This window comes from Salvelinus fontinalis, chromosome 7 (genome assembly GCF_029448725.1).
Source record: "Salvelinus fontinalis isolate EN_2023a chromosome 7, ASM2944872v1, whole genome shotgun sequence".
In the NCBI taxonomy this organism is placed as follows: Eukaryota; Metazoa; Chordata; class Actinopteri; order Salmoniformes; family Salmonidae; genus Salvelinus; species Salvelinus fontinalis.
In genome coordinates, this window is record NC_074671.1 from 59,903,285 (window position 1) to 59,925,282 (window position 21,998).

The 21,998-nt window shown below is 52.9% G+C and overlaps 1 protein-coding gene across 4 annotated transcripts in view; it reads right to left on the bottom strand.

Moving 5' to 3' along the window:
* LOC129859931 (BCL-6 corepressor-like) overlaps positions 1 to 21,998 on the bottom strand; it is a 100,770-nt gene that overhangs the window by 10,958 nt on the left and 67,814 nt on the right. For all 4 annotated transcript variants that reach the window (XM_055930185.1, XM_055930184.1, XM_055930183.1 and 1 more), the window contains 3 exons: positions 16,930 to 17,096; positions 16,594 to 16,739; positions 4,834 to 4,911 (listed from right to left, as the gene is read on the bottom strand). In XM_055930185.1, the coding sequence (XP_055786160.1) occupies positions 4,834 to 4,911; positions 16,594 to 16,739; positions 16,930 to 17,096 (391 nt within the window). The remainder of the gene's footprint in view (positions 1 to 4,833; positions 4,912 to 16,593; positions 16,740 to 16,929; positions 17,097 to 21,998) is intronic.

Genomic DNA, 21,998 nt, shown 5'->3' on the forward strand with positions numbered 1-21,998 from the left:
AAACACACCGTTACAACACTATTCTGGAGAGACGACCAAACACACCGTTACAACACTATTCTGGAGAGACGACCAAACACACCGTTACAACACTATTCTGTAGAGACCAAACACACCGTTACAACACTATTCTGTAGAGACCAAACACACCGTTACAACACTATTCTGTAGAGACGACCAAACACACTGTTACAACACTATTCTGTAGAGACGACCAAACACACCGTTACAACACTATTCTGGAGAGACGACCAAACACACCGTTACAACACTATTCTGGAGAGACCAAACACACCGTTACAACACTATTCTGGAGAGACGACCAAACACACCGTTACAACACTATTCTGCATCAGTGGAGATGGCAGGTGAGTACTACACACGTCAGGTTACAGAACTCAAACAGGTGGGCACATACAACCATTCCAAATGAAACACACATGACTGTCTACAGCTGCACCCCCCCCCCCCCACAACACACACAGCCAGGGTTGAGCTGGAGATAAATGCCTGTGGCAGATAAGGTCAGCCTCGTCAAACAGGCACAGTCATTGTACTGCTGGCTGCACCCCACACATCTCCCTCCCTCCAATGATAGCATGAAGCAGCCAGGTGTTGCCCTGGGGCGCCTAGCTCCACTCAGCCCACGAACCCACCGCAGGGCGTGTGTGTGTGTCAGTGTGTTGAATAATGCAGGTGTGGAGAGATCCTAGCAGCCGTCCACCCCCACTTCATCCACGTCTGCCTTCACAGGACTAGGGGTGGTAATAGCATGTCATTTCTAGTTGTTTTCTTGCGGGACGAGGGGATGAAATATTAGCGCTGTCCATTAGGCAACATTTGAAACGACCTTGAAGAATTTCCACAAAGTTGTCAACGGTGACACTCAAGTCACAGTGAAAGATGATTTATGACCTTCAACTTCCGTTTGTAATATGATGCAGGAATGTAATACGGTTCTCTGTCCTCTCCAGCTGGAAGTTCAACCTCTCCCTGCTGTTCTGTTCTAACACGGGGGTCGGCTGTGGTCTGAGGGACAATTCACAATTTGGAGAAAGGGAGAGGATGAGGGGAGGAAAGGAGGGAGCGAGCAGAGGAGGAGGGAGAGGGGGATTAATTGGTAGTTTGTCGTGGGTCTCTAATATACCCTCATGCCTCACATTCCTGTGATTCCAGGACTGGAGAGAGGATGAGAGAGTGGAGAGAGGAGGATAGAGGGAGTGGAGAGAGGAGGATAGAGGGAGTGGAGAGAGGAGGATAGAGGGAGTGGAGAGAGGAGGATAGAGGGAGTGGAGAGGATAGAGGGAGTGGAGATGATAAAGGGAGTGGAGAGAGGAGGATAGAGGGAGTGGAGAGAGGAGGATAGAGGGAGTGGAGAGATTTGGATAGAGAGACTGGAGAGAACTGTATAGAGGGAGTGGAGAGGATAGAGGGAGTGGAGAGGATAGAGGGAGTGGAGAGGATAGAGAGGGGAGAGGATAGAGGGGGTGGAGAGGGGAGGATAAAGGGAGTGGAGAGAGGAGGTTAGAGGTGGATAGAGGGAGTGGTGAGAATGGAGCGAGTGGAGAGGATAGAGGGAGTGGAGAGGATAAAGGGAGTGGAGAGGGGAGGATAGAGGGAGTGGAGAGGGGAGGATAGAGGGAGTGGAGAGGGGAGGATAGAGGGAGTGGAGAGGGGGGATAGAGGGAGTGGAGAGGGGAGGATAGAGGGAGTGGAGAGGGGAGGATAGAGGGAGTGGAGAGGGGAGGATAGAGGGAGTGGAGAGGGGAGGATAGAAGGAGTGGAGAGGGGAGGATAGAGGGAGTGGAGAGGGGAGGATAGAGGGAGTGGAGAGGGGAGGATAAAAGGAATGGAGAGGATAGAGGGAGTGGAGAGGAGGATGAGAGAGTGGTGAGAGGAGGAGAAATTTGGATAGAGGGAGTGGAGAGGATAAAGGGAGTGGAGAGGATAGAGGGAGAGGATGATAGAGGGAGAGGAGGAGAGATGGAGTGGAGAGAGGAGGATAGAGGGAGTAGAGAGGGGAGGATAGAGGGAGTGGAGAGAGGAGGATAGAGGGAGTGGAGAGAGGAGGATAGAGGGAGTGGAGAGAGGAGGATAGCGGGAGTGGAGAGAGGAGGAGAGAGATTTGGATAGAGAGAATGGAGAGACGTGGATAGAGGGAGTGGAGAGGATAGAGGGAGTGGAGAGGATAGAGGGAGTGGAGAGAGGAGGATAGAGGGAGTGGAGAGAGGAGGATAGAGGGAGTGGAGCGAGGAGGATAGTGGGAGTGGAGAGAGGAGAATGAGAGAGTGGTGAGAGGAGGAGAGAGGACGATAGAGGGAGTGGAGAGATTTGGATAGAGGGAGTGGAGAGTATAGAGGGAGAGGAGGAGAGAGAGAGGGAGTGGAGAGAGGAGGATAGAGGGAGTGGAGAGGGGAGGATAGAGGTAGTGGAGAGGGGAGGATAGAGGTAGTGGAGAGAGGAGGATAGTGGGAGTGGAGAGAGGAGGAGAGAGATTCGGATAGAGAGACTGGAGAGACGTGGATAGAGGGAGTGGAGAGGATAGAGGGAGTGGAGAGGATAGATGGAGTGGAGAGGGGAGGATATAGGGAGTGGAGAGAGGTGGATAAAGGGAGCGGAGAGGGGAGGATAGAGGGAGTGGAGAGAGGAGGATAAAGGGAGTGGAGAGAGGAGGTTAGAGGTGGATAGAGGGAGTGGAGAGAATGGAGGGAGTGGAGAGGATAGAGGGAGTGGAGAGGGGAGGATAGAGGGAGTGGAGAGGGGAGGATAGAGGGAGGGGAGAGGGGAGGATAGAGGGAGTGGAGAGGGGAGGATAGAGGGAGTGGAGAGGGGAGGATAGAGGGAGTGGAGAGGGGAGGATAGAGGGAGTGGAGAGGGGAGGATAGAAGGAGTGGAGAGGGGAGGATAGAGGGAGTGGAGAGGGGAGGATAGAGGGAGTGGAGAGGGGAGGATAAAAGGAATGGAGAGGATAGAGGGAGTGGAGAGGAGGATGAGAGAGTGGTGAGAGGAGGAGAAATTTGGATAGAGGGAGTGGAGAGGATAAAGGGAGTGGAGAGGATAGAGGGAGAGGATGATAGAGGGAGAGGAGGAGAGATGGAGTGGAGAGAGGAGGATAGAGGGAGTAGAGAGGGGAGGATAGAGGGAGTGGAGAGAGGAGGATAGAGGGAGTGGAGAGAGGAGGATAGCGGGAGTGGAGAGAGGAGGAGAGAGATTTGGATAGAGAGAATGGAGAGACGTGGATAGAGGGAGTGGAGAGGATAGAGGGAGTGGAGAGGATAGAGGGAGTGGAGAGAGGAGGATAGAGGGAGTGGAGAGAGGAGGATAGAGGGAGTGGAGCGAGGAGGATAGTGGGAGTGGAGAGAGGAGAATGAGAGAGTGGTGAGAGGAGGAGAGAGGACGATAGAGGGAGTGGAGAGATTTGGATAGAGGGAGTGGAGAGTATAGAGGGAGAGGAGGAGAGAGAGAGGGAGTGGAGAGAGGAGGATAGAGGGAGTGGAGAGGGGAGGATAGAGGTAGTGGAGAGGGGAGGATAGTGGGAGTGGAGAGGGGAGGATAGAGGTAGTGGAGAGGGGAGGATAGTGGGAGTGGAGAGGGGAGGATAGAGGGAGTGGAGAGGGGGGATAGAGGGAGTGGAGAGGGGAGGATAGAGGGAGTGGAGAGGGGAGGATAGAGGGAGTGGAGAGGGGAGGATAGATGGAGTGGAGAGGGGAGGATATAGGGAGTGGAGAGAGGTGGATAAAGGGAGCGGAGAGGGGAGGATAGAGGGAGTGGAGAGAGGAGGATAAAGGGAGTGGAGAGAGGAGGTTAGAGGTGGATAGAGGGAGTGGAGAGAATGGAGGGAGTGGAGAGGATAGAGGGAGTGGAGAGGGGAGGATAGAGGGAGTGGAGAGGGGAGGATAGAGGGAGGGGAGAGGGGAGGATAGAGGGAGTGGAGAGGGGAGGATAGAGGGAGTGGAGAAAGGTGGGTAGAGGGGGTGGAGAGGGGAGGATAGAGGGAGTGGAGAGGATAGGGGGAGTGGAGCTGACAAAGGCATCTACTGGAGTGGGGCCCATTCTGTAGTAGCCCCCCCCTCTCTCTCCCTTTGGAGCTCAAACCTCCATAGCATCACTAGTTAAAACCGGAGACCATTCTGCGTGGCATTGAGATCCACGTATCTCAGTTGGTTGGAGCGCGGTGGGTGTCGGCAATGCAAAGGTTGCAAGTTGGATTTCCACATGGGCCATCAATATTGATTTTCTCCCAAGTAATACATGGGAGAAACATGTGGTTTGGAGGCAGGAGGTGAGGTAGGCAGGAGAGTAGGGAGGCAGGAGGTGAGGTAGGCAGGAGAGTAGGGAGGCAGGAGGTGAGGTAGGCAGGAGAGTAGGGAGGCAGGAGGTGAGGTAGGCAGGAGAGTAGGGAGGCAGGAGGTGAGGTAGGCAGGAGAGTAGGGAGGCAGGAGGGGAGGTAGGCAGGAGAGTAGGGAGGCAGGAGGTGAGGTAGGCAGGAGAGTAGGGAGGCAGGAGGGGAGGTAGGCAGGAGAGTAGGGAGGCAGGAGGGGAGGTAGGCAGGAGAGTAGGGAGGCAGGAGTGGAGGTAGGCACAAAAGCGTAGCTCGCTCCGTAGCTGGGAGGGAAAATCTATCGGATACAAGAGAAGCCACTGTTCTCTTTTTCTGATGTTGTCCTCCTGGATCAATGCAGGTCTACTGCGAGAAGACTCCCACAGAGATTTACCTGAGGGTTTTTCTCTGTCTTCTTCCTGCTGCTCCTTTCTCTCGCTCTCTTCTCCTGTGTGTGTGTGTGTGTGTGTGTGTGTGTGTGTGCGTGCGTGCGTGCGTGCGTGCGTACTTACCACACACGGCGCTGCCGTAAAACTCCCAGTAGATGCCTTCGTCAGTGTCTTCACGCCCCTTCAGGTCGGAAAAATACTCTAGAGAGATGGAGACACGTTACAGCTATTAACAGAGACAGAGCAGAGAGAGAGATGGAGACACGTTACAGCTATTAACAGAGACAGAGCAGAGAGAGATGGAGACACGTTACAGCTATTAACAGGGACAGAGCAGAGAGAGATGGAGACACGTTACAGCGATTAACAGAGACAGAGCAGAGAGAGATGGAGACACGTTACAGCTATTAACAGAGACAGAGCAGAGAGAGATGGAGACACGTTACAGCTATTAACAGAGACAGAGCAGAGAGAGATGGAGACACGTTACAGCTATTAACAGGGACAGAGCAGAGAGAGATGGAGACACGTTACAGCTATTAACAGGGACAGAGCAGAGAGAGATGGAGACACGTTACAGCTATTAACAGAGACAGAGCAGAGAGAGAGATGGAGACACGTTACAGCTATTAACAGAGACAGAGCAGAGAGAGATGGAGACACGTTACAGCTATTAACAGGGACAGAGCAGAGAGAGATGGAGACACGTTACAGCTATTAACAGGGACAGAGCAGAGAGAGAGATGGAGACACGTTACAGCTATTAACAGGGACAGAGCAGAGAGAGAGATAGAGACACGTTACAGCTATTAACAGGGACAGAGCAGAGAGAGAGATGGAGACACGTTACAGCTATTAACAGGGACAGAGCAGAGAGAGAGATGGAGACACGTTACAGCTATTAACAGGGACAGAGCAGAGAGAGAGATAGAGACACGTTACAGCTATTAACAGAGACAGAGTAGAGAGAGAGATAGAGACACGTTACAGCTATTAACAGGGACAGAGCAGAGAGAGAGATGGAGACACGTTACAGCTATTAACAGGGACAGAGCAGAGAGAGATAGAGACACATTACAGCTATTAACAGGGAGAGAGCAGAGAGAGAGATGGAGACACGTTACAGCTATTAACAGAGACAGAGCAGAGAGAGAGATGGAGACACGTTACAGCTATTAACAGAGACAGAGCAGAGAGAGAGATGGAGACACGTTACAGCTATTAACAGAGACAGAGCAGAGAGAGGTAGAGACACGTTACAGCTATTAACAGGGACAGAGCAGAGAGAGAGATGGAGACACGTTACAGCTATTAACAGAGACAGAGCAGAGAGAGATAGAGACACGTTACAGCTATTAACAGGGACAGAGCAGAGAGAGATGGAGACACGTTACAGCTATTAACAGGGACAGAGCAGAGAGAGATGGAGACACGTTACAGCTATTAACAGGGACAGAGCAGAGAGAGAGATGGAGACACGTTACAGCTATTAACAGGGACAGAGCAGAGAGAGAGATGGAGACACGTTACAGCTATTAACAGGGACAGAGCAGAGAGAGAGATGGAGACACGTTACAGCTATTAACAGGGACAGAGCAGAGAGAGAGATGGAGACACGTTACAGCTATTAACAGGGACAGAGCAGAGAGAGATGGAGACACGTTACAGCTATTAACAGGGACAGAGCAGAGAGAGAGATGGAGACACGTTACAGCTATTAACAGGGACAGAGCAGAGAGAGATGGAGACACGTTACAGCTATTAACAGAGACAGAGCAGAGAGAGATGGAGACACGTTACAGCTATTAACAGAGACAGAGCAGAGAGAGAGATAGAGACACGTTACAGCTATTAACAGAGACAGAGCAGAGAGAGAGATGGAGACACGTTACAGCTATTAACAGAGACAGAGCAGAGAGAGATGGAGACACGTTACAGCTATTAACAGGGACAGAGCAGAGAGAGAGATGGAGACACGTTACAGCTATTAACAGAGACAGAGCAGAGAGAGATGGAGACACGTTACAGCTATTAACAGAGACAGAGCAGAGAGAGATGGAGACACGTTACAGCTATTAACAGGGACAGAGCAGAGAGAGATGGAGACACGTTACAGCTATTAACAGGGACAGAGCAGAGAGAGATGGAGACACGTTACAGCTATTAACAGAGACAGAGCAGAGAGAGATGGAGACATGTTACAGCTATTAACAGAGACAGAGCAGAGAGAGATGGAGACATGTTACAGCTATTAACAGAGACAGAGCAGAGAGAGATGGAGACACGTTACAGCTATTAACAGAGACAGAGCAGAGAGAGATGGAGACATGTTACAGCTATTAACAGAGACAGAGCAGAGAGAGATGGAGACACGTTACAGCTATTAACAGAGACAGAGCAGAGAGAGATGGAGACACGTTACAGCTATTAACAGGGACAGAGCAGAGAGAGAGATGGAGACACGTTACAGCTATTAACAGAGACAGAGCAGAGAGAGATGGAGACACGTTACAGCTATTAACAGAGACAGAGCAGAGAGAGATGGAGACATGTTACAGCTATTAACAGAGACAGAGCAGAGAGAGATGGAGACACGTTACAGCTATTAACAGAGACAGAGCAGAGAGAGAGATGGAGACACGTTACAGCTATTAAGAGAGACAGAGCAGAGAGAGAGATGGAGACACGTTACAGCTATTAACAGAGACAGAGCAGAGAGAGAGATGGAGACACGTTACAGCTATTAACAGAGACAGAGCAGAGAGAGAGATGGAGACACGTTACAGCTATTAACAGGGACAGAGCAGAGAGAGATGGAGACACGTTACAGCTATTAACAGAGACAGAGCAGAGAGAGATGGAGACACGTTACAGCTATTAACAGGGACAGAGCAGAGAGAGAGATGGAGACACGTTACAGCTATTAACAGAGACAGAGCAGAGAGAAATGGAGACACGTTACAGCTATTAACAGGGACAGAGCAGAGAGAGATGGAGACACGTTACAGCTATTAACAGAGACAGAGCAGAGAGAGATGGAGACACGTTACAGCTATTAACAGAGACAGAGCAGAGAGAGAGATGGAGACACGTTACAGCTATTAACAGAGACAGAGCAGAGAGAGATGGAGACACGTTACAGCTATTAACAGAGACAGAGCAGAGAGAGATGGAGACACGTTACAGCTATTAACAGGGACAGAGCAGAGAGAGATGGAGACACGTTACAACTATTAACAGGGACAGAGCAGAGAGAGATGGAGACACGTTACAGCTATTAACAGAGACAGAGCAGAGAGAGAGATGGAGACACGTTACAGCTATTAACAGAGACAGAGCAGAGAGAGATGGAGACACGTTACAGCTATTAACAAAGACAGAGCAGAGAGAGATGGAGACACGTTACAGCTATTAACAGAGACAGAGCAGAGAGAGATGGAGACACGTTACAGCTATTAACAGGGACAGAGCAGAGAGAGATGGAGACACGTTACAGCTATTAACAGAGACAGAGCAGAGAGAGATAGAGACACGTTACAGCTATTAACAGGGACAGAGCAGAGAGAGATGGAGACACGTTACAGCTATTAACAGAGACAGAGCAGAGAGAGATGGAGACACGTTACAGCTATTAACAGGGACAGAGCAGAGAGAGATGGAGACACGTTACAGCTATTAACAGGGACAGAGCAGAGAGAGAGATGGAGACACGTTACAGCTATTAACAGAGACAGAGCAGAGAGAGATGGAGACACGTTACAGCTATTAACAGAGACAGAGCAGAGAGAGAGATGGAGACACGTTACAGCTATTAACAGGGACAGAGCAGAGAGAGATGGAGACACGTTACAGCTATTAACAGAGACAGAGCAGAGAGAGATGGAGACACGTTACAGCTATTAACAGAGACAGAGCAGAGAGAGATGGAGACACGTTACAGCTATTAACAGAGACAGAGCAGAGAGAGATGGAGACACGTTACAGCTATTAACAGAGACAGAGCAGAGAGAGATGGAGACACGTTACAGCTATTAACAGAGACAGAGCAGAGAGAGATGGAGACACGTTACAGCTATTAACAGAGACAGAGCAGAGAGAGAGATGGAGACACGTTACAGCTATTAACAGAGACAGAGCAGAGAGAGATGGAGACACGTTACAGTTATTAACAGGGACAGAGCAGAGAGAGATGGAGACACGTTACAGCTATTAACAGAGACAGAGCAGAGAGAGATGGAGACACGTTACAGCTATTAACAGAGACAGAGCAGAGAGAGAGATGGAGACACGTTACAGCTATTAACAGAGACAGAGCAGAGAGAGATGGAGACACGTTACAGCTATTAACAGAGACAGAGCAGAGAGAGAGATGGAGACACGTTACAGCTATTAACAGAGACAGAGCAGAGAGAGATGGAGACACGTTACAGCTATTAACAGAGACAGAGCAGAGAGAGATGGAGACACGTTACAGCTATTAACAGAGACAGAGCAGAGAGAGATGGAGACACGTTACAGCTATTAACAGAGACAGAGCAGAGAGAGAGATGGAGACACGTTACAGCTATTAACAGGGACAGAGCAGAGAGAGATGGAGACACGTTACAGCTATTAACAGAGACAGAGCAGAGAGAGATGGAGACACGTTACAGCTATTAACAGAGACAGAGCAGAGAGAGATGGAGACACGTTACAGCTATTAACAGAGACAGAGCAGAGAGAGAAATGGAGACACGTTACAGCTATTAACAGAGACAGAGCAGAGAGAGATGGAGACACGTTACAGCTATTAACAGAGACAGAGCAGAGAGAGGTGGAGACACGTTACAGCTATTAACAGAGACAGAGCAGAGAGAGAGATGGAGACACGTTACAGCTATTAACAGAGACAGAGCAGAGAGAGAGCAGAGAGAGAGAGAGCAGAAAGAGAGAGCAGAGAGAGAGAGAGCAGAAAGAGAGAGAGCAGAAAGAGAGAGCAGAGAGAGAGAGAGAGCAGAAAGAGAATGAGAGAAAGAGATGTATATTTTTGTAGACGTCTGGCTCTGCATTGGTGAGACACAGTGATAAAAAGAAAGGAAAAACCAGAGGACAGAGAAAGCCGCTGCTGCAGATGAGGAAAAGAGGCCGTATAAACCTTCCCCCCCCCCCCACCCTGGCCCCCACCCTGGCCCCCACCCTGGCCCCCCGCCCTCCCTGTTCCCTCTGACACACACTGCCTCACGGTGGAACAGGCGGAGCGCGGCAGTGTGTGTGTGCTCAGACATGCATCTCTAATCAGATTCCACTCGGGAGCCTTCAAAGCCGCTAGAGAGCCATGCACGCTCTCACACACACACACACTTAAACCACCGGGTGTTCATTCCACCGAGTGTTCATTTAAAAACAGCTCCGGCTGCTTGGACAGCAGGTCACTATGTTTGCATTCTGCGTTTGTGTGTTTATGTATGTGTGTGTGTGTGTGTGTGTGTGTATGTGTTTGTGTGTGTGTGTGTATGTGTGTGTGTGTGTGTGTGTGTGTGTGTGTGTGTGTGTGTGTGTGTGTGTGTGTGTGTGTGTGTGTGTGTGTGTGTGTGTGTGTGTGTGTGTGTGTGCTTGCGCACAGGGAGCCGGTGTGGGAGCGGGGGCAGCTGTGCGGGGGCTTGGCGTTGGGTGGGTAGTGTGGCAGTGCCAGAGGCAGCAAGGGAGTGTTGTGCCAGCTACAACCATTCAGGGATTCAGCAGTTAAGCCTCATTAAAAACTCCACGGAACGACAGAGAGGCAGAGAGAGGCAGAGAAAGAGAGAGAGACAGAGAGAGAGAGAGGCAGAGAAAGAGAGAGAGACAGAGAGAGAGAGAGGCAGAGAGAGAGAGAGGCAGAGAAAGAGAGAGAGGCAGAGAGAGAGAGAGGCAGAGAGAGAGAGAGGCAGAGAGAGAGAGAGGCAGAGAAAGAGAGAGAGACAGAGAGAGAGAGAGGCAGAGAAAGAGAGAGAGGCAGAGAGAGAGAGAGAGGCAGAGAAAGAGAGAGAGGCAGAGAGAGAGAGAGGCAGAGAAAGAGAGAGAGGCAGAGAGAGAGAGAGGCAGAGAGGGAAAGGAGAGAGAGTGGCAGAGAGGGAGAGGTATTAGGGAGATGGAGAAAGGAGAGAAAGGAGAGAGAAAGAACGAGGCGATGGAAAGTAAGAAAGTGTGTGTTGTGTTAGCTGCTGATTAGAGCTCCCAGGGAGAGGGAACACATTGGGGGAGGAGGTGGAAATCAGACTGGCAGACAGCACATCCAGACAAACCTGACGATTTACCACGCCCCCTTCTCTCTCGCCCTCTCTCTCTACTTCCTCTCGCTCCATCTTTCATTCTCTCTCTAGCTCCTTCACGCTTGCTCAGCCTCGTTCCAGTTCTCTCTGTCACACTACTCCCCCCCGATATTTCATTCTCTCTCTCTAGCCCTTCACGCTCCCTCCATCTGTCTTTTAGTCGTACTCACTCTCTCTATTTCACACACTCACTGTCTCTAGCTTCCTTGCGCTTGCCGTGTCTTCCGCTCGCTCGGTCTCTCTCTAACGTGGTCTTACACAAAGCCTGGGAGTTGAGACGGAGAGAGGAAGGGAACGAAGGAGGAAGAGGATACTACCCTGCAACGCCACTGAGTGTGTTCATCTGTTAGTGCTGGCGTGTTGTATATATGCCTCTCTGCAGCGTGTGTGTGTGTGTGTGTGTCAGCAGGGTATAGCTGAGCACTGCGCTCCCCATAGCTCTAAATGACAGCCTGGCTCTGTGGCCGTGCTGCTCTGTGGCCGTGCTGCTCTGTGGCCGTGCTGCTCTGCGGCCGTGCTGCTCTGCGGCCGTGCTGCTCTGCGGCCGTGCTGCTCTGCGGCCGTGCTGCTCTGCGGCCGTGCTGCTCTGCGGCCGTGCTGCTCTGCGGCCGTGCTGCTCTGCGGCCGTGCTGCTCTGCGGCCGTGCTGCTCTGCGGCCGTGCTGCTCTGCGGCCGTGCTGCTCTGCGGCCGTGCTGCTCTGCGGCCGTGCTGCTCTGCGGCCGTGCTGCTCTGCGGCCGTGCTGCTCTGCGGCCGTGCTGCTCTGTGGTTTGCGGGGGAAGCAGCCGTTTGAAATGCTAAGTGGGAAGTGGTGATTAGGGGAGGAGAGCGGAGGGAGAGAGGGAGCGAGGGAGAGCAGAGAAGAAAAGAGAGGTGCTGGGCTCTGATTGCTGCACCCGTCCACCCCTCCTTCTGCCCCCTCCTCTCCCCCGGCTCTCTGCTCTCCCTGGGTAATGTGGGTCACGATATTGCAGCACTCAGCGCTCAGGGCAGTGTGTGTGTGTGTGTGTGTGTGTGTGTGTGTGTGTGTATGTGTGTGTGTGTGTGTGTGTGTGTGTGTGTGTGTGTGTGTGTGTGTGTGTGTGTGTGTGTGTGTGTGTCAATGGAGATACGTCTCTCTACCGACACACACCGCCTCTGTATTACATCACCACCTTACTTCCAGCTCCACACACAGACACGGAAACACACGGCTATTTCAGCTGTTGTCTTGTTTCCCTGCTCAGTCCAAAGGCATTTGGGAACGAGGGATCTACCTCGCAAATAAACAACAGGATTAGGACACAAAATCCCAGAGAATCCCTGTAGAAGGCCTAGAGGCCAGGGAGGGAAGGCCAGAGAGGGAGAGAGGAGAGTCCAGGGAGGGAGAGAGGAGAGAGTCCAGGGAGGGAGAGAGGAGAGAGTCCAGGGAGGGAGAGAGGAGAGAGTCCAGGGAGGGAGAGAGGAGAGTCCAGGGAGAGAGAGAGGAGAGTCCAGGGAGGGAGAGAGGAGAGTCCAGGGAGGGAGAGAGGAGAGTCCAGGGAGGGAGAGAGGAGAGTCCAGGGAGGGAGAGAGGAGAGTCCAGGGAGGGAGAGAGAGGAGAGTCCAGGGAGGGAGAGAGGAGAGAGTCCAGGGAGGGAGAGAGAGGAGAGTCCAGGGAGGGAGAGAGAGGAGAGTCCAGGGAGGGAGAGAGAGGAGAGTCCAGGGAGGGAGAGAGAGGAGAGTCCAGGGAGGGAGAGAGAGAAGAGTCCAGGGAGGGAGAGAGGAGAGTCCAGGGAGGGAGAGAGGAGAGTCCAGGGAGGGAGAGAGGAGAGAGTCCAGGGAGGGAGAGAGGAGAGAGTCCAGGGAGGGAGAGAGGAGAGAGTCCAGGGAGGGAGAGAGAGGAGAGAGTCCAGGGAGAGAGAGAGAGGAGAGAGTCCAGGGAGAGAGAGAGAGGAGAGTCCAGGGAGGGAGAGAGAGGAGAGTCCAGGGAGGGAGAGAGAGGAGAGTCCAGGGAGGGAGAGAGAGGAGAGTCCAGGGAGGGAGAGAGAGGAGAGTCCAGGGAGGGAGAGAGAGAGAGAGTCCAGGGAGGGAGAGAGGAGAGTCCAGGGAGGGAGGAGAGGCCAGGGAGGGAAGGCCAGAGAGGGAGAGAGAGTAGAGTCCAGGGAGGGAGGAGAGGCCAGGGAGGGAGGGAGGAGAGGCCAGGGAGGGAGAGAGGAGAGTCCAGGGAGGTAGAGAGGCCAGGGAGGGAAGGCCAGAAAGGGAGAGAGAGGAGAGTCCAGGGAGGGAGAGAGGCGAGTCCAGGGAGGGAGAGAGAGGAGAGTCCAGGGAGGGAGAGAGGAGAGTCCAGGGAGGGAGAGAGAAGAGAGTCCAGGGAGGGAGAGAGAGGAGAGGCCAGGGAGGGAGAGAGAGGAGAGGCCAGGGAAGGAGAGAGAGGAGAGTCCAGGGAGGGAGGAGAGGCCAGGGAGGGAAGGCCAGAGAAGGAGAGAGAGGAGAGGCCAGGGAGAGAGAGAGGAGAGGCCAGGGAGGGAGAGAGGAGAGTCCAGGGAGAGAGAGAGGAGAGGCCAGGGAGGGAAGGCCAGAGAAGGAGAGAGAGGAGAGGCCAGGGAGAGAGAGAGGAGAGTCCAGGGAGGGAGAGAGGAAAGTCCAGGGAGGGAGAGAGGAAAGTCCAGGGAGGGAGAGAGGAGAGTCCAGGGAGGGAGAGAGAAGAGAGTCCAGGGAGGGAGAGAGAGGAGAGGCCAGGGAGGGAGAGAGAGGAGAGGCCAGGGAAGGAGAGAGAGGAGAGTCCAGGGAGGGAGGAGAGGCCAGGGAGGGAAGGCCAGAGAAGGAGAGAGAGGAGAGGCCAGGGAGAGAGAGAGGAGAGGCCAGGGAGGGAGAGAGGAGAGTCCAGGGAGAGAGAGAGGAGAGGCCAGGGAGGGAAGGCCAGAGAAGGAGAGAGAGGAGAGGCCAGGGAGAGAGAGAGGAGAGTCCAGGGAGGGAGAGAGGAAAGTCCAGGGAGGGAGAGAGGAAAGTCCAGGGAGGGAGAGAGGAGAGTCCAGGGAGGGAGAGAGAAGAGAGTCCAGGGAGGGAGGGGAGGCCAGGGAGGGAGAGAGAAGAGTCCAGGGAGAGAGAGAGGAGAGTCCAGGGAGGGAGAGAGGAGAGTCCAGGGAGGGAGAGAGGAGAGTCCAGGGAGGGAGAGAGGAGAGTCCAGGGAGGGAGAGAGGAGAGTCCAGGGAGGGAGAGAGGAGAGTCCAGGGAGGGAGAGAGGAGAGTCCAGGGAGAGAGAGAGGAGAGTCCAGGGAGGGAGAGAGGAGAGTCCAGGGAGGGAGAGAGGAGAGTCCAGGGAGGGAGAGAGGAGAGTCCAGGGAGGGAGAGAGGAAAGTCCAGGGAGGGAGAGAGGAGAGGCCAGGGAGGGAGAGAGGAGAGGCCAGGGAGGGAGAGAGGAGAGGCCAGGGAGGGAGAGAGGAGAGTCCAGGGAGAGAGAGAGGAGAGTCCAGGGAGGGAGAGAGGAGAGTCCAGGGAGAGAGAGAGGAGAGTCCAGGGAGGGGGAGAGAAGAGAGTCCAGGGAGGGAGGAGAGGCCAGAGAGGGGGAGGGAGGAGAGGCCAGAGAGGGGGAGAGAGGAGAGTCCAGGGAGGGAGGAGAGGAGAGTCCAGGGAGGGAGGAGAGGAGAGTCCAGGGAGGGAGGAGAGGAGAGTCCAGGGAGGGAGGAGAGTCCAGGGAGGGAGAGAGAAGAGAGTCCAGGGAGGGAGGAGAGGAGAGTCCAGGGAGGGAGAGAGAGTCCAGGGAGGGAGAGAGAAGAGAGTCCAGGGAGGGAGAGAGAAGAGAGTCCAGGGAGGGAGAGAGGAGAGTCCAGGGAGGGAGGAGAGGAGAGTCCAGGGAGGGAGAGAGAAGAGAGTCCAGGGAGGGAGAGAGAAGAGAGTCCAGGGAGGGAAGAGAGGCCAGGGAGGGAGAGAGAAGAGAGTCCAGGGAGGGAGAGAGAAGAGAGTCCAGGGAGGGAGAGAGGAGAGTCCAGGGAGGGAGAGAGAGGAGAGGCCAGGGAGGGAGAGAGAGGAGAGGCCAGGGAGGGAGAGAGAAGAGAGTCCAGGGAGGGAGAGAGAAGAGAGTCCAGGGAGGGAGGAGAGGCCAGGGAGGGAGAGAGAGGAGAGTCCAGGGAGGGAGAGAGAAGAGAGTCCAGGGAGGGAGAGAGAAGAGAGTCCAGGGAGGGAGAGAGAGGCGAGTCCAGGGAGGGAGAGAGGAGAGTCCAGGGAGGGAGAGAGAGGAGAGTCCAGGGAGGGAGAGAGAGGAGAGTCCAGGGAGGGAGAGAGAGGAGAGGCCAGAGGGAAGAGAGGGAGGAGAAGACAAGGAGGGAGGAGAGGAGAGGACAAGGAGGGAGGGAGTGCTCCTAGTGGGTTCTGGGGTGCTCCTAGTGGGCATGCTTATGTAAAATAGTATCAACTCATCAACACTTGAGGATTAGTGAGTGGAGAGAGGCAGAGAGGCAGAGAGGGCTGGAGCTGAGGCAGCACTGTGGGCCACCGTGGAATTGAACTGAAGGGGGAAATTCTAATCCCCCTTTTTGCCTAAATGAATTGGATTTGTTGTGCGTTTTCTCTCTCTCTGGGAAGCACAGATCAGGTTAGGTGAGTGGAGTGGACTAGGCACCGTTTGGCAATCGCTGCTGGAGTGTGTGTAAGAGAAGGAAAGTGTGTGTGTGTGTGTGTGTGAGTGAGAGAGAGTGTGGGATAGTGTGTGCGCCAGAGCAGGGCTGATTAATAATGTCCTGAAATAGCCGGGGAGGTGAACGGATGGAGGGAGGAAGAGAGGGAGGGAGAGAGGGAGAGAGGGAGAGAGGGAGGGAGAGAGGGAGAGAGGAAGAGAGGGAGGGAGAGAGGAAGAGAGGGAGGGAGAGAGGAAGAGAGGGAGGGAGAGAGGAAGAGAGGGAGGGAGAGAGGGATGCTAGCTCACTGCGGTTCTCTCAAGCACTCAATGGAACGCTGTCCTCTACTTCCCCTTGGTATATCTCCTCACCATCCATTTAAACTGTGTGGTGCCTGGGTGTGTGTGTCTGTCTGTGTGTGTGTGTGTGTGTGTGTGTGTGTGTGTGTGTGTGTGTGTGTGTGTGTGTGTGTGTGTGTGTGTGTGTGTGTGTGTGTGTGTGTGTGTGTGTGTGTGTGTGTGTGTGTGTGTGTGTGTGTGTGTGTGTGTGTGTGTGTGTGTGTGTGTGTGTGTGTGTGTGTGTGTGTGTAATGAGGCCGTCAGTTCCCTGTCCTGGCCCCCAGAAACCGCTGGGTTGGGCCAGAGCCAGAACACACGTAGGCAAAGCGGTGTTTTGAAAGTTCGTCATTGGCTTTGAAACACCGATTGGTTAGCGATGATCCAATCGCCGGTGACTTTGTTTTGTACAACAACCCTCATTTTGCCGTCCCCACCAACGACCTCCCTGACGGCAGTCTCAGACTGAACTATGTAGGGAACATAGAACAGTGGAAGTATTCCGTTTGAGTCGTCAGGAAACCTCTCTCCCCCTCACTGCACCGCTCACAAGGGCCAGCCCTTAGAGGACGACCCCTCTACAGCTGTTGCTAAGTAACCTGATAGTGGGGTAACGCGGGGCAACTCCCGAGGATGATACTGTGTCCCCACAGATGAGGACCACAAAGCATCTGTGAAGCAGTCTCACCAGAGAGGAATCCCTCCATGCCGTGGGAGTGCGTCATGCGGAGGAGGCTGCGGCCAGAGTATGTAGCCAGGGTTGGGTCAGCTCCGTAGGACAGTAGCAGACGGACCACTTCCAGATGGTCATTCTCCACCGCGTCATGGAGGGGCCTGGGGGGAGGGAGACAGACACGCCACACACACACTCGCGTTATGTACAGAGCCTTGGAAGGTAATTGTCCATGTCCACATGTCTGGCCTGTGTGTTAGTGAGAGAGAAAGTGAGTGTCCATGCTTAAGTGTGTGTGTGTGTGTGTGTGTGTGTGTGTGTGTGTGTGTGTGTGTGTGTGTGTGTGTCTACCTGGTGCCTTCCTGGGCGCTACAGTTGACGTCGGCACCGTGCTCCAGCAGGTGCTGAGTGATAGCAAGCCAGCCACGTGCACATGCCTCGTGCAGCGCACAGTAGCCTGCGTTGTCACGGTGATTGACGTCACACACCCTGTTCTCCAGGCAGTACAGCACTACATCCTAGATAGGACACAGAGAACAGCGGGGTTAGGGGTCTCCACAGACAGAAGACAGAGGGGTTAGGGTCTCCACAGACAGGAGACAGAGGGGTTAGGGTCTCCACAGACAGGGGACAGAGGGGTTAGGGGTCTCCACAGACAGAAGACAGAAGCGTTAGGGTCTCCACAGACAGGGGACAGAGGGGTTAGGGTCTCCACAGACAGAAGACAGAAGCGTTAGGGTCTCCACAGACAGGGGACAGAGGGGTTAGGGGTCTCCACAGACAGGGGACAGAGGGGTTAGGGGTCTCCACAGACAGGGGACAGAGGGGTTAGGGTCTCCACAGACAGGAGACAGAGGGGTTAGGGGTCTCCACAGACAGGGGACAGAGGGGTTAGGGGTCTCCACAGACAGGGGACAGAGGGGTTAGGGGTCTCCACAGACAGGGGACAGAGGGGTTAGGGGTCTCCACAGACAGGAGACAGAGGGGTTAGGGGTCTCCACAGACAGGGGACAGAGGGGTTAGGGGTCTCCACAGACAGGAGACAGAGGGGTTAGGGGTCTCCACAGACAGGAGACAGAGGGGTTAGGGTCTCCACAGACAGGGGACAGAGGGGTTAGGGGTCTCCACAGACAGGGGACAGAGGGGTTAGGGTCTCCACAGACAGGAGACAGAGGGGTTAGGGTCTCCACAGACAGGAGACAGAGGGGTTAGGGGTCTCCACAGACAGGAGACAGAGGGGTTAGGGGTCTCCACAGACAGGGGACAGAGGGGTTAGGGTCTCCACAGACAGGGGACAGAGGGGTTAGGGTCTCCACAGACAGGGGACAGAGGGGTTAGGGGTCTCCACAGACAGGGGACAGAGGGGTTAGGGGTCTCCACAGACAGGGGACAGAGGGGTTAGGGTCTCCACAGACAAGAGACAGAGGGGTTAGGGGTCTCCACAGACAGGGGACAGAGGGGTTAGGGTCTCCACAGACAGGAGACAGAGGGGTTAGGGGTCTCCACAGACAGGGGACAGAGGGGTTAGGGGTCTCCACAGACAGGAGACAGAGGGGTTAGTGGTCTCCACAGACAGGGGACAGAGGGGTTAGGGGTCTCCACAGACAGGAGACAGAGGGGTTAGGGGTCTCCACAGACAGGGGACAGAGGGGTTAGGGGTCTCCACAGACAGGAGACAGAGGGGTTAGGGTCTCCACAGACAGGAGACAGAGGGGTTAGGGGTCTCCACAGACAGGGGACAGAGGGGTTAGGGTCTCCACAGACAGGGGACAGAGGGGTTAGGGTCTCCACAGACAGGGGACAGAGGGGTTAGGGGTCTCCACAGACAGGAGACAGAGGGGTTAGGGGTCTCCACAGACAGGAGACAGAGGGGTTAGGGGTCTCCACAGACAGGAGACAGAGGGGTTAGGGGTCTCCACAGACAGGAGACAGAGGGGTTAGGGAAGTTCATAGGGCTCTGAATGGAATACGGTGCTTTAGTCCACATCTTCCAGTTCCATTTAAAATTCCATTCAATTCAATGAAGCTTAAAGAAACAGATACACACTGACATGGGTGAAATTCATCAACAGCCGTAGGAAGTTAGATTTAGATCAAACCGACGACACATTTGAATGAGAACAATCTCTTGGGTTCATTAGTCTATTTCTAAGATCCAACTTAACCCTAGACCCCCTGTTATTCCTCAGTATAGTACCTACTACACTATCTGTATCAGACTGACTCAACACTACCTAGACCCCATGTTATTCCTCAGTATAGTACCTACTACACTATCTGTATCAGACTGACTCAACCCTACCTAGACCCCATGTTATTCCTCAGTATAGTACCTACTACACTATCTGTATCAGACTGACTCAAACCCTACCTAGACCCCATGTTATTCCTCAGTATAGTACCTACTACACTATCTGTATCAGACTGACTCAACCCTACCTAGACCCCATGTTATTCCTCAGTATAGTACCTACTACACTATCTGTATCAGACTGACTCAACCCTACCTAGACCCCATGTTATTCCTCAGTATAGTACCTACTACACTATCTGTATCAGACTGACTCAACCCTACATAGCCCCTCTTAGCCAGTCCTAATATCAAGTATGTACTACACTATCTGTATCAGACTGACGCAACACTCTTAGCCAGTCCTTCTAATATCAGAAGATGGTGTCCAAGAGAGATCGAAATGGAACTGGTCCAGAGAACTGGATCTGTGCGGTTCTCATCCCTCATCCTCTCAACCAGGGCAGTGGAAGGTAAGCCATTACAGGAGCCTCCGCTCTGATTCCCATCTCTATGCAAATGCTGTGGAGTGGTCGCCGAGCCTTTCATTTTTCAATAAGTCTTATCAAACGGCTGCCTGGGCGGCTCAAAATAGCCCAGTCAATCTGTCCCTCCTGAACGGTCCCATATATTTTCTACTAACATCTGGGTAATGGATTTGGATGGCTGTGTGTGATGGCTCAGGCTGGCCAGTTATGGACCATATCCACAATGGCTGCGCAGTTGCTCCTAAAAACCTGGGATTCTGAGCCACTGGAGAGTATGTTTGAGCCGGAATGCCTCCTAGCAGAGAGATCCTTTAACCCAACAGCAGGGAAGCAGGGGCCATTAAATTGTTTCTCCCCACCCAACTCCATTCAGTAAAGGGGATTAAACCAAATTTAATTCAGGTTTGGAATTTTAAAAAACTGCCAATTATTTTTCTATTGAGGAGGGATTCAATTTCAATTCACTTACTTTCACTTTCTGTGCCTGGCCTTAAGAGGCCCTTTATTTAGTCCCCAGCCTCAGATGAACTTGTGGATACCACTTGTATGTTTGAGTCCAGAATGAAGGAAGTTAGAGGTATGCTCTTCTGGGCATTGCAAAAACTCTAGTTAGCAATTACAGTTGCGCTAGTTAGCAGCTTCGTTCAAACTGCACGCGGAGACAAATACATGGTATCCAGGAGTTCTTCTGACTCCTGGGAAACGTCGCCAAAATCCGTAAGTATCCCTTTAACATGACTCATGTCATGAGTCACAGTGGCAAAGAATTATAATTAATTGCAATTCTATAGACAGTTTGCTGACTCCAAGGCCTGACCAAAGCAATGAGAATATTTTATTTATTTATATAACCTTTATTGAACTAGGCAAATCAGCTAAGAACAAATTCTTATTTACAATGATGGCCTACCAAGAGGCAAAACGCCTCCTGCGGGGACGGGGGCTGGGATTAGAAATGTAAATATAGGACAAAACACACATAACCACGAGACACCACTACATAAAGAGACCTAACACAACAACATAGCATGGCATATGAATGTATATACCTAAAAAGTCCTCGATAACGGAAATATGTAGTCCTGTAGTATATTGTTAATGATAGAATTCAGTCAGAATGAGAACAGCAGAATACAGCCAAATAAGCATTAGGTCGACAGCAGTCTCTCTTCTGTCTATGTGCTCATTTACCTGTGTCAGACAGCGCTGCGCAGCGCGGCTGGCATCGTAAACAAACCACACACACCCTTCCAGTCAGCCCAGTGTGGCTAGCATCAAACCACACACACAACCCCAGACAAACAGAAGGAACCAGGGTAGCGAAGCGTGGAAAGAGAGAGAGGTCCAGAGAAAGAGAGTGAGAAAGATAGAGACTAGCAGCAGCGCTCCACACAGAGAGCAGAAACAAACATTAGCATTCAGCTAGCGTAGCGCTGCTTTGACGTGCCCTCCCTCCCGACCCGTATTCATAGAATTCATTCACAGCTCCCCACCGCCGTGCTGTGAGCTGCGAGCACACACACACACACACACACACACACACACACACACACACACACACACACACACACACACACACACACACACACACACACACACACACACACACACACACACACACACACACACACACACACACACACACAGAATGTCTGTATCTTTAGATACAGCGTGGTCGTGTGGCTGCCGTGGCAACAAATGAGTACAACTCCTGCTACTGCCAGTGCCGTGGCAATTTAAGCGCTAAACAGCGAGAGCTTGCATTGCGGTTGGCATGCCTGGTGGACAACAAAATAGACCATAACACAGTACACAGTGTTCAAACGACCAGCAGCCCCCACTCTTCTCAAATGGACTCTTCTCCAAAAAAACTGCTCACCAACAGTGGTCAAACATAGGCCCTACAGTCCCTCTCCACTCAAACACACTACTTCAACTCAAACACTTCAGCGCTGAAAGCAAACGGTGTCCTCCGCCTCGTTGCTCAAGAGCTGCTTTATAGTTGTCTACTACCGTGGCGCGGTAGCTACCAGTCTACCACCGTGGCGCGGTAGCTACCAGTCTACCACCGTGGCGCGGTAGCTACCAGTCTACCACCGTGGCGCGGTAGCTACCAGTCTACCACCGTGGCGCAGTAGCTACCAGTCTACTACCGTGGCGCGGTAGCTACCAGTCTACCACCGTGGCGTGGTAGCTACCATTCTACTACTGTGGTGTGGTACCTACAAATGTGGTGCAGTGTCTACTACTGTGGTGTGGTAGCTACTAGTCTACTACTGTGGTGTGGTGTCTACTACTGTGGTGTGGTAGCTACTAGTCTACTACTGTGGTGTGGTAGCTACTAGTCTACTACTGTGGTGTAGTGTCTACTACTGTGGTGTGGTAGCTACTAGTCTACTACTGTGGTGTGGTGTCTACTACTGTGGTGTGGTAGCTACTAGTCTACTACTGTGGTGTAGTGTCTACTACTGTGGTGTGGTAGCTACTAGTCTACTACTGTGGTGTGGTGTCTACTACTGTGGTGTGGTAGCTACTAGTCTACTACTGTGGTGTAGTGTCTACTACTGTGGTGTGGTAGCTACTAGTCTACTACTGTGGTGTGGTAGCTACTAGTCTACTACTGTGGTGTGGTAGCTACTAGT